Source organism: Quercus lobata, chromosome 5, assembly GCF_001633185.2.
Source record: "Quercus lobata isolate SW786 chromosome 5, ValleyOak3.0 Primary Assembly, whole genome shotgun sequence".
NCBI lineage: Eukaryota > Viridiplantae > Streptophyta > Magnoliopsida > Fagales > Fagaceae > Quercus > Quercus lobata.
In genome coordinates, this window is record NC_044908.1 from 11,945,502 (window position 1) to 11,958,299 (window position 12,798).

A 12,798-nucleotide genomic window follows, 5' to 3' on the forward strand; every position below is an offset into this window, starting at 1 on the left:
ACCTGGAAGAATTTTTCTAGATCATCAGCAACAACTACCTTCTCCAGATCTTTACACTCTACCCCATTGGCTGGCATGTCTAAGCCTGATACTGGAGACTTTAATTGCTATAACTCATTGTCGGCCGTAGCCGAGGTTTCTGCTTCTGACCGATGCTGTATAGCCGCTACTAGGCACTGCCGAGCAGCCGCCTGACTCCTTACTATTTACAACACTTGGTCTCCGGATGGGTACTTCACCTTCTGATGTAGAGTGGACGAAACTGGTTTAAGGGTGTGAAGCCAAGGTCTGCCCACAATAGCCGTGTATGGAGAAAAAACATCTACAACAATAAAGTCCACCTCCACCATATCCGTACCTGACTGCACGGGCAGCCTGATTAGCCCCTTGGGAGTGACCAACCTTCCCTCAAAGCTTACTAGAGGACAATTATAGGCTGTTAAGTCCTCTGGTTTCAAACCTAGCCCCCTGTACAAATCTGGATACATCACATCCACAGCGCTTCCCTGATCAACCATCACTCTTCTGACATCGTACCCGCTAATCCTCAACGTTACCACCAAAGCATCCTCATGAGGCTGTATGGTCCCAGCCATATCCTCATCTGAAAAACCCAAAATCAGGGGGACACGCCTCTTGGCTCTCTTCAATGCTTGAGAATGATCCTCGACTGGGGATCGGGACACCGACAACACTCTGGAGGGGCAAGATCCAGTCCTTCCCGGGGCCGCAAAGATAACGTTAATCATACCCAGGGGGAGCCTTGATGAAGCGTCACCACGAACCTCAAAACCTGCTTGGCTCACCCTTCCACTGGAGTGATGCAAGAGTTGCTTTAATTTCCCTTCACGGACCAACTGTTCCAAGTGGTCCCATAAATTCCTGCAGTTGTCCGTCGTGTGCCCATGATCCTGATGATAATGGCAATACAAACTCGGGTTGCGTTTTCTAGGCTCTCCCGCCATCTTGTTCGGTCATTTGAAGAATGGCTCGTTCTTTATCTTCTCCAAAACCTACTGAACGAGCTCCCAAAATACTGCATTAACATACTGGGCGTCCGCCGAGCTCGACTGCCCAACAAAATCCCTCCGTGGTCGGCTGTTATTATAACGGTCCGACCTGAAATCCCTCCTCTCCTGAGGGATCACCTTGGCCTTTCCTTTCCCCTGAAGTTGATCTTCCTCTACCCTTCTGTACTTATCTATTCTGTCCATTAGCTGGCGCACACTAGTGACAGGTTTACCCGTCAAGGATTTCCTCAAATCGTGATCAGCTGGGAGATCAGCTTTGAAAGTGGTTATAGCCACAGGATCATTCTTTCCCTCTATTTCGTTAAACATTTCCCAGTATCTATCCGAGTAACTTTTGAGAGTCTCGCCCTCTCGCATAGACAAAGTCAACAAGGATCCCAAAGGCTGAGGAGTCTTGCTGCATGTAATAAAACGAGCACCAAATGCCCGAGTCAGTGTTTTGAAAGATCCAACAGAATTGGCCCTTAAGCCATTGAACCACCTCATCGCCGTCGGACCCAAACTCGATGGAAAAATCTTGCACATCAAAGCATCATCCCTGGAGTAAATAGCCATCTTCTGGCTGTAATAGCTTACATGTTCCACCGGATCTGAATGGCCATCATACAGAGAGAACGTAGGCTGATGGAACCGCCGAGGATGGGTAGCATCGTCTATGTTTCTCGTAAAGGGTGACTTGGAAATTTGACTCAAGGCTTTGTTCATGGCATCGTTTCCCAAGCCCCTGCTAGTTGGGCTTCTACGCCTACGTCGATGGCAGTGCTCCTCTTCATAGGAGAAAGTCTCGCTTTGCGGAGTTCTCGATCTCTGCCTATAACTAGTTCCATCCGACTCCCCAGATGATGGTTCTGAGCAAGGTGGGGAACGTTCCCGCCGTGCATGGCGCAACTCTCTCTTCAAATCTGCAATCTCACGTTGCAGATTCCCATCATGCTTCGCGTGGGAGACGTGACTCTTCCCCCAAGAGTGGCTCCTGGTGGTATGAATTGTACGTACACTCCCCTCCCGGCCTTCTCTCCGTTCGGGACTCCTTTGAGGACCACCATGCTGAGAGCCCCTTGACTCCGCCTGATGCAGGTTGACATCCTCCTGATGTGGTCCCGCTGCGGGGTGAGGTGGATCCACTTCTTCCATCGGAAACGTTGTACCGGAAGTCCTTTAAGCTAACACAAGCTCTTCCCACAGACGGCGCCAATTGTAAGGACACGATTTGTAACGACCCGTAATAGTGTTAGGTTCGCCCGTAAAAAAGCCCAAATAATATAATTTGTAGAGCGTGGGTGTAAAGAACTAGGTTAACTTTTGTATCACGAAAAGATTCACTCTCACGTATATTGAAAGTTTAGAGTTGGCACAACGATCCTTTTCTTTGGTAATCAATACCGTTCTTTTTCTCTCCTTTTGTTCTTCTTCTTTTCTCTGTATTTTTCTTTCTTTTCTTTTCTCTTCCGATCCTCCCTCTTTTGCATGTTCTTCTTTCAGTTTATATACCCCCCTTTGTGTTCCATCCTAACCGCACACGTGTAGGTTGGGTTCAGAGGATTTCTTTCTGTCCCATCTAGCACCTCCTGGAACTTCCTATGGGCAGCTGTAAGGTTGCTCCCTTACTGTTCAGGTATCACCTCCACATTAATGCGGCCAGAGAGTTGGTTGAGAGGTCATTAATGCGGAGGCAGCTGTAATTATATAGATATTTGTTTACCTTATCTCTTTTATCCTTGGTCGATTATTCTATCTTTAATGGTGACTTAATTTTGAGGTCTGGTTGCAACAAGACCGCATTCTGATCGTCCTCGGACACATACTGCTGAGGAGTATCGCGTCCTCGGACGGATACAGAACTCTACCCTCGTGATATTGACTACCACTCCCTTCAGTAATTACCTTATGACCTGACTTGGTCTCCTCGGACGGATATGTATCCTCGGATGGGACACAGGCCCAACAATCCTGAACTTAATGGGCCTATTGATCGAACGGCCCCCACACTATTAATTAAAGCTAATTAAAAATAACTGTTTTATTAATGTAAGTGCTGGAAAATTGATGGTCCAAGTCCACTGAGAATAGTGGTATCCTGTCCTTCAAATTGAGCCAAAACAATAGAATTTGTATAGAAAGTGAGAAAACAGTTTTGATGTAAGTTAGATTAAGTTTAGGTCTAAGGTCAAAGAATCAAAACTAAATAGAGAAGAACAGCTCAAAGACTAATTGAGAATAATGTTGTCCTCGGGCAAGTCCAAGGATTGGTTCTTATATAAGTTCGTTACAAGTTCTAATTCAAATCACGCCCTATTCACTTTCTTGTCTACTTAATTCTTCTAGAAAAATAATCCCCTTTAATTGGGAGGTTTCCATTCCTTATATACTCTTCTTCTTTGCATCCTAACTCTCCACCTGCATGCTTCAAGGATTTTCTTAGGACACTTGTCCCATCAAAGTTCTACTGAAGGTGGTAGAAGGAGTTGTTTAGTTGTGAAACTACTGTTTAGGTGTCATTTCCTCATTAATGCAGTTGATAAGGTTGTTGCAATGCATTCAATGTGAAGGTAGAAGGTAAACCTTTACAAGAAGCTCCCTCCCACCGCCTTGGCCCCTTTCCAAGATACTTCTTCCTCTAAGCGGGCCCTCATACAACATTATCTCAAATCTCCTTCCCTTCTTGGATTGATGAAGTCTTCCGGTCGGATATGCTTTTCGGGCGGAATCATGTGTGTTACTTCGTATTCAACCCTCCTTGGTCCTCAAACACCCTATAATTAAAATAAAGCAACCAAGCACTAAACAAATCCTAATTAAATTATGTATTATTAATTTATTTCTAAATAAATTCTAATTTAATTATGTTAGACTTCTATATTTATTTCTACCAAATCGTTGATTTGGATTTCTTTTTTTTTTTTTTTTATATAGATATGAATAGCTTTTTATTCCTTAATAAGTATTTAGATATAAAAAAATTCTCCGTAAACATTAAGCCTTTAGGTGCACATGTGGTATGGACCAGCTAATAGTATTTTAAGATTGGTTTAAACTTAAAAACTGTACGTATTAATTAAGTATTAACAACTAGTAGTGAGTTCCAGTTAACTCAACTGATAAAGTTTTTGATGGTTGAATAAGACATCTGGGATTCAATCCTCGCCTATGCCAAAAACGGATTGGTGTCTTGATTAGATGATAAAGAGTAGGAATGGCAACAGGTCGGGTTCAAGGCGAGTTTTTCTATGCCTGAACCCGACTCGCGAGCCCGTCCCCGTGACCCGAACCCGGCCCGTTTAATAAATAGGTTTTTTTTTCTCCCTAAACCCGCCCCATCAGGCCCCTATGGGCCTTATCCTGTCATGTCCAGCCCAAAATCAAAAACACAAATCTCATATTTATCATTTTCCAGCTCAAAATCACAAACACAATCACAAATCCTAACACAAACATAAACACAAAAATTATAAACACAAACACAAACTCACATGATTGAGACGAACTGAACCAAAAAAAAAAAAAAAAGAGAATGAGGTGGAGTGAGGCTGTGAGGCCATGAGAAGGAAGCTGAGCGAGGCCGTGAGAAGGTGGCTGATTGGCAAGGTATCGATGCGAGATGGGTGAGGGATACGGCAAATGGGCTAGGGAGATGAGAGGGTTGTGCGAGCTCAACGAGGACGAAACGGAGATGAGAGAGTCAAAGAGCTATGCTTGACTACTTGTGGCCATGTGAGTGAGAGAGCTAAGCCAGAGTGTGAGTGAGAGAGTTGAGAGATAAACAGAGAGTTTAGAAGATATTTATATCTATGGTTAAGGGTTTTAATTTTTTTTTTAAAATATTATATATGTATACAGGTCAGGTTCGGGTTGAGTTTGCATAATACCCAAACCCAACCCGAACCCGTTTCGGGTTTTTTTTATTGAAACCCAAACTTGCCCATTTGCTTCACAGATCAGGTAAAACCCGCCCCATTAGAGTCGGGTCAGATTGGGTACGTGCAGGTCGGCCATATTTTGTCATCTCTAATAAAAAACTATCATTAAGAATAAACGTCATAAGTTAAAACTCTCAAAATAAATATTAACAACCAATAATATTTTAAAATTTATAAACTTAAAGACAAAAGCAATGAGGAATTTTTTTTTTTTTTTTCAATCTTGTGACTACAAAATAAAAACCATGGGCTAATCAACTCTGGGTAGTTTTGCCCCAGTCGTTTTTGCACGTACACGGTTCTGATCCCCACTGCTTTTTTTTTTTTTCGCTGAATTGATCCCCACTGATTTCGAAAACACGGTTAACTTTAACGCATATGATGATATTGATGAGTGATGTGTTGCAGTTAGATTCGAAGTCTTCATTCATGCCTGCTTACTTGCTTTCCCAATGTCTCTCATTATTAATTGTTGGGTATGGTAGAATCTTGTTTCTTTATTAATTGACGATTTCAGGTGCTTTACCGATCGTCCTTCCACTTCACGCCTACCATGAAGCCAATGAGATCGAAGATGGGTTGGCCAAAAAAATAGAAGCTTGCAACAAGACATTTTTTGTATGTCTCATGAGTCATAAGTCACGCCCCTATTTTTTTATATGAAAACGATGTTAAAAGCATTCACCTCATGCAAAAAAAAAAAATCGTTTATTTTAGAACCAGAATTTTCTTTTTCTATTTTATAAATTTATTTTTCAAAAAATCCTACATTAAATTATCCATGGTTTTAAAAACCAGACCGGGGTAAAACTATATCTGCCTCTAGTTCTCGATTTAACCCAGTTTTTAACTGATTTTGACCGTTATTGGGGTTTTGTTTGGACCTAAGTGGTGCAGTGGTGAAGTCAGGAATCTTGAGTTGAGGGGGCTGAACTATATATTCTGTCAAGATAAACTCAAATAAAAAATAGACACTCCCCTAAAAAAATCCACATAATATATGTATGTGTATGTGTAAATATAAAATATATAAATTGTTTGCAAAACTTCATCTATGTTTAACAAATCAATATCATAATGTTATAATTGAAGTATCATGTAAGCTTTTTTATTTTTTGATAAAATCTTGAAAATAGGAAATTTCAACCAAATTGCATATATTATTAATGTTGAATGATTTGAACGTATTAATTGGAATTGAAATTGAGCTAAAAATTAGGGGTTCTACACTTCCACTATTTACTCACAAAACTTACTACCTAACTATTTCATTCTATTGTAATTGTATTTCAACTCTAAACTCTCTTTTTTTAGGAAAAATTACTAAATTATTTGATCAATGCTTTCTTTTGGAGGGGCCAACTCCTATTTTTTTTTTTCATATGACCTTTATATATTTATAAAATATACTTAAATTGTAAAAAAAAAATTAAAAATTTTGGAGGGGCCAAGGCCCCCCCAAGGATGCATGTGGCTCCGCCACTGGAGTGGTGGCCGGTTTCTTGTTCAACTAGTCAGACTAGTCAGTTTGGTTCGATTTTTTAAACCATGAGATTATCTATTTTACACTACATTACATTAAAATATTAATTTTTAATGATATTTTATTATCTTTTTCCACACACAATAGCCACCATACACTTTCTTTCTTCAGTCTCTAGATATGTAAACAAAGAATAAAAAAACTATATGCAAAGTGAATAGTGTCTTTGTAAATTTATAAAGTTACTGTAGCAACTTTGCAAATTTACACATTTTTTAGCTTGACTGATATGAGTGATTTTGGAGGTTAAATTTGTAAAATTGATATCTTTTTCTATTTTGTATTGATTGATGTAAATGCTCTTAGGGTCTTGGGGATAATCTTCAAATAGGCACATACTGGTTTTGTAAACTTATAGACTGTCTTTAGTATAAATAAAACTACCAAAAACATTATGGGTATGGTACAATACTCACTACATACATTACAAAAGTGATTGGCACCAAATTGTATTTTTTTTTATTAATTCAAATATTTTTATTGTCAAGGAAGAAGATATCGTAAAAAATAATAAAACTTAAGCACAATCCCTTATATGCAGTATAATAAGTTTCCCAATTAAAATGCATGGTCGTATTGACCAATGAAGTACAAAAAATGCTATTTTTTTTCAAGAATAATTAATCCGTTATAGTTATGTATCTTAATTGTATTGGGTAACCTAATGTAGTGCACCTAGATTTTACCCTATACAAAAATACAATGGTTATATTCAAGTAAATCTTTTTTTTTTCTCCCTTCTGAATCTTGAAAACTAATTTATATAACCTAAATGATCTAAGCCAAGTTGAATTAAAGTAAGCCTGAGCTATTTGAGTTCAAGCTCATTACCAAATTTGATAAGATGTTCACAAATTACTTAATTAACTTATTCTTTCTTATATAATAAGTAGTGTGACTAAATTTTTGTTTACCCATTTACAAATCTATGCGAATAATCAATAATTAAATTATAGTTAAAATTAAAATTTTTGAGTTAATTAGATAGAATGGTCTTATTTTATGAAATTATAAAAATTGGATTCATCAACTTGGTATTGTTAAAAAATTGTATTTAATTTTACTACAAAGTTGCTTATATATATTATCAAAAAATTATGAATAACAATTTGATATCTTATAAACTTATTTACAAACTCACAAAATCAAATCTCAAGTCCATATAAATACATGGTATTAAATCTCACAAGATCTCACAATCTTAAAATATTGGTCATTTGTTCAAATATCAAGATATATTAGCCTAATTATTACAATATATATATATATATATATATATAATCTTAAATATAGGTTTAACACAAATGATTATATAGATATTATTAAAAATATATATGAAAAGGGGGGAAAAATTTTAAAGATATCACTTATGATGGAAAAATTTGCATAAAATATAAAAATATATCAAATTAAGAAATATCATTTATCATGAAAAACCTCAGCTGGGCCTTGGTGAGATCTCAATCTCCTTGGGTTACTCCGAAATAGTCTATATTTCCTTTGTACCATATGATGTTGTTGGGCTTAGGGTTTGTATTAAATTATCTACATATTAATTTGTTGGGCTCTGGCCTCAGGGTTTGTATTAAATTATCTATATATATAAATATATATATATATATTTTTTTTTTTTGAGAAAAAAATTACCTATATATATTTGATGTCAATTTGATATATTTTATTTTATTAGTTGATTATAAATTTGGTGAGACATGGGTTTCAGTTAAATCAATAGATAAAATTATTTATCTTTGAATAAGGGATTTGAGTTTGGTGAGTTCCAGTTAACTCAACTGGTAAAGTGTCTGATGGTTGTATAAGAGATTCAGGGTTCAATCCCTGCCTACACCAAAAATTGATTGGTGTCTTAGTTTGATGATAAAAAGCTATCATCAGGAGCAGGCACCATAAGATGAAACTCTTTCCAAAAAAAAAAAAAAAAAAAAAAAAAAAAAAAAAAAAAAAAAGGGATTTGAGTTTGAGTAAGGGATGGCAATAGGGCGAGGTAGGGCTGAATGATGGGATCTTCGTCCCCGTCTCGTATTGTTTTGTCTTGCCCCATTCCCGCCCCGCATGACAGGGAAAACTTTCTCACCCCTTGGAGCCCTGCGAAGCCCCACCCCACCCCGTCTCGTAAAACTTTACTTTTTATTAATTTGCCCTACAACTAGTACAATTTTTTTAATAAAACCTATTTCATTAATAAAAATATATTTAAAATTACAACTAAATTATCCCATCAAATCAAATCAAATCAATTTTTAGAAAAAATTGAATAATATAGCCAATTGTTTAACAAGACAATCATAAAAAAATAAAAAATAAAATCTCATAGTATAACACATAACAAAATAAAGGCAGAGAACTATATTAGGTAAAATAAAATAAGCTAATAGTGATATGTTTGTTTAAATAGTAGGGTTTTAGGATATAAAAAATTTACAATTATATCCCTTAGCAACGCAGGGCGGGGTGGTTCTAAAACGTCTAAACCCATCCTTGTCCCGCCCCATGGTGCGGAGCTAAAATCTTGCCCCATGGTGCGGAGCTAAAATCTTGCCCCATCCCCGCCCCACCACCTTTGCGGGGCGGAGAAAACCCGCATGGCGCGAAGCGGGGAGGGGCAGGTTAAGCGAGACGGGGAAAAATTGCCATCCCTAGTTTGAGTCTTGCTTACCCTAAAAGCCAATTACTGTTTTTACTTATTGATAAAAAAATAATTATTATTGAGGGGCATTGTATAGTCCAATTCCATTGTAATTATAAAGTATAATACTTACTCTAAAGCAATTTTTTTTATAATGATAATAATGGTGTTTTTCTCTAAAAAATTAAAAGAGAAAAGTAATGATGTTATGTATAATTATTGTAGTATATAATAGTGATAAGTGATTACAGCAAAATATAGTGCACCCTCACCTATATAATAACACCCACTTGATGGATGGTATTGCTTTCCCAACCAATAGTAGAGAATTAATTAAGTGTTAAAGTTAGTTATTTACAGAAGTTGTGTGTCTTTTAGATAAGATGCATCTCTTGGTAAATAGACATATCTTTTCCCAAGAGACATGAGAAGTCTATAAATACTAGGACTTCTCTTTTATTGTTGCGTTACATAATTTTATTTTCTCTGTATGTGTTAGTAATTCCCAGTCTAACAATATCACCATACAAAATAAGGGCCTTACAACTATTACATTTAAAATTATTTTTTCTCAAAAAAAAAAACATTTAAAATTATTTTTGCACTATGAAAATTATTTAAATAAGTAATATTGTTAATCTACTTAGAGGATAAGGAAAGAAATCAATCTAATTAAGCTGTGTGACGTGTCCTTGCTAACTTAAAAAATATCCCACCAATAAAAATTATCTTTGCACTGTGAAATTTATTAAATATATATAGTAATTTTGGTTATCTACCCAGAGAACAAGAAATAAATCAATATTTAAAAAAAATTATAATTTGATTGTTAAAACCGGGACCGGAAATTTGAATTTTAAATGTTTTGATTGGAAACTTCAAGACATGACAATTGAATTACAAAGCTTTTAAACACTGTAAGATCAATCTAATTAAGACCCAACACTAATTAAAAGTACCATGTTGTGTCATGCGGCCTTGCTAACTTAATATATAAAGAAATATATTTTCCAATGTAGTACATTGAGTTATGTTTTTGAATTTTTTTTTTTTTTTTTTATATTATATACTATTGAGAACATGTAAAAATTATTTAAATATAGTAATACACTAATACTAGTAGCTTCCTTAATTCCCTGCTGCTGACATTACTTCACCAAGAGGAAATCAAATTGTAAATTATTATTCAGCCTATCAGATACAAAACAAAGAGACCATGAACACCCAATATTTCCATACATAAGTTTCTCAAAAAAAAAAAAAAAAATTTCCATACATGTAGTGTAATATTTTCCCAAATCAACCAAGTTCTCATTTAGGACTGCTAATTGTTTGTTGGCTTAAAAAATAAGCTAGACAAAAGTGGAGTTTAATTTTTACACAATCTAAAGAGATAGGAATGCACTCCAATAATGTTTTGCTCATTTTTCTACCAAAGTATCAATAACACCCTGCTTAGTATGATTCTGAAATGTTCTTTTGTGCTAGGATGTCAAATTTTGTTTGATTAGATGTAAGAAGTTGAGGTGCTGGTGCATTAAAAACCATATTTGAATCATTTTTTCATTGCTTGGTTTCAAATCAAATTAAATGGGTGAAAATTGGATTTGGATCTTGATATGACCCCTGAATTATGTTAGTCTACAGCTATAAAATCCCTGAAAGCTTAAAAATGAGCAAAAAGTGGCCAGCAGATCTCAGAATGTAGTTTTCTTTCTATTAAAAAAACTAATAATTTTACTTATTTAACTGTATTATTTAAAATTTCTATAGAAGTCAATTTGGGAATATTTTGGGACATCCAAGCTTTAGAGTCCGCATGCAGGTTGAAAGTCGTTTAAATAATAGTATAGACAATATGTTAATCTACTCATAAAACAAGGAAATAGATTAATCTAATTAAATCCAACCACTTATTAAAATTACCATGTTGTGTCATGCACCTTGGTAACTTAAAAAGATTCCACCAATAAAATTATCTTTGCACCCTAAATTTTTTTTTTAAATATAGTAATATTGTCTATCTATTTAGAGGACAAGGAAAGAAATCAATCTAATTATCATTTTTCTTAGATGTCTCCAACTTTTTTTTTTTTTTTTTTTGGTTTGAAACACAAGGAAGTGCTGGTTGAGTTGCAACTTGCAAGACTCTTGACATTGTGGCGAAGTGTCACTATGGCGCACTTACATAGAAACCAAAGTCGGAAAAGATCTTCATAATTCAAAATGGAATAATGTGGTAATCGACATAACTTGGGAATTATTGTTGTGTGATGAACGTACAATTAATTAATGCTTAAGGTGCACCTAAATTCAAGGCCATAAGGTTAAAGGAACGAATTTTTCTGTAACCATCAGAGCTTTGGTTGTGCAAATTAAGAACTCTTTTGAGGGAAACAACAATTAACTCTTTTGTTGTTCTTTGGTTTGAGCAAACAACTCACTAGGAGTTACTTTGGGAGAAACTAACTGTTTAGACTTAAAATGGTTTGGTTTTTAGAGTACTTTTTATTGTATCTATAGGTATATACATGGATAGGTTGTAATAATGATATTTGAGTTTGGATAATATTGTTTCATAAAGTTGTTAAAGTGAAAATTCAAGTTCTGTAATTTTCTAAGTGAAAATTCGAAATTTGGCATTTTCAATCGATCGGAGCTTTGACTCGATCGATCGAAATGGTAAAGAAAAAAATTCTAGAGTCTCTAGATGTCTCGATCACTGCTCGATTCCTGTTTGACTGATCAAAAAGATCACTCGACCGATCGAAAGGAATTTTCGACCGATTAAAAGTCAAATATCAGGATTTTTCTAGTAACTATTCAGAGAGTTCGAAGAGGTTTCAAGTCTTGGAAATGGCTTTATGAAATATTTTAACTCTCCATATGTGCCTTTTGATGAAATATAACCCTATAGGTATAAATAAAGGCTTATGTTCACTTGCAAAATAACGTAAGAAATTTTGTAGCCATTCTCAGAATTGCTATTTGTAGAACCCAACATCTTGATTGTATCCTGGGGAAAATTTGCGATAACCCTTTAGCAACAAAAGTGTGTGGGCAAATATTGTCTAAGGAAAATGATATTGTGCCTCCAAGTTATCTATTTTCTATTTGTCTTTTGTGTTAACCTTGTTCTTTCATTATTACTTTGTATAATATCCCCAACACTTTTGATATGGCAACCTCTCTAAAATTGTGTCACTGGACTGTGCTTAACTACTTATATGGGATAATTTTGGTTTGAAACATTAGGCTGTAGAGAATATATACGAAATTCTCAAATCTGTAAGATGGAAAAATAGAGAAAAAATATGCGTCAAAGAAAACAATTACACAAGACAATATTTACGTGGTTCGGCAATTTGCCTACATCCACAAAATTGCAATGATTTCACTATTCACAGGGAAAAAAAATACAATATTTAGTAGTACAGTTTTCTCTCTTAAAACAACACACCAAACCCTAATCTCCAAACAATAGATTTTCTATACAGCTTGGCCCACTTTGTTCCATGGACTAAGCCTAAAAAAAAATTCTCAGTAAAAACCATAACACTTTTATATTAGGTCGGATCATAATTTGGATTAAATATAACTAGGCTTCACAGAGCCCAACAAAGACAAGCAAAGTTAGTTTACTGTTTGCTGCATTCTTGA

General features: G+C 35.4%; 1 protein-coding gene across 1 annotated transcript; it reads right to left on the minus strand.

Annotated features, from left to right (window-relative positions):
* Window positions 1-206: 206 nt before the first annotated feature.
* Window positions 207-596, minus strand: LOC115989959. Its single transcript, XM_031113821.1, has one exon. It carries the CDS (start codon window positions 594-596, stop codon window positions 207-209), a length of 390 nt encoding a protein of 129 aa, XP_030969681.1.
* Window positions 597-12,798: the final 12,202 nt, after the last annotated feature.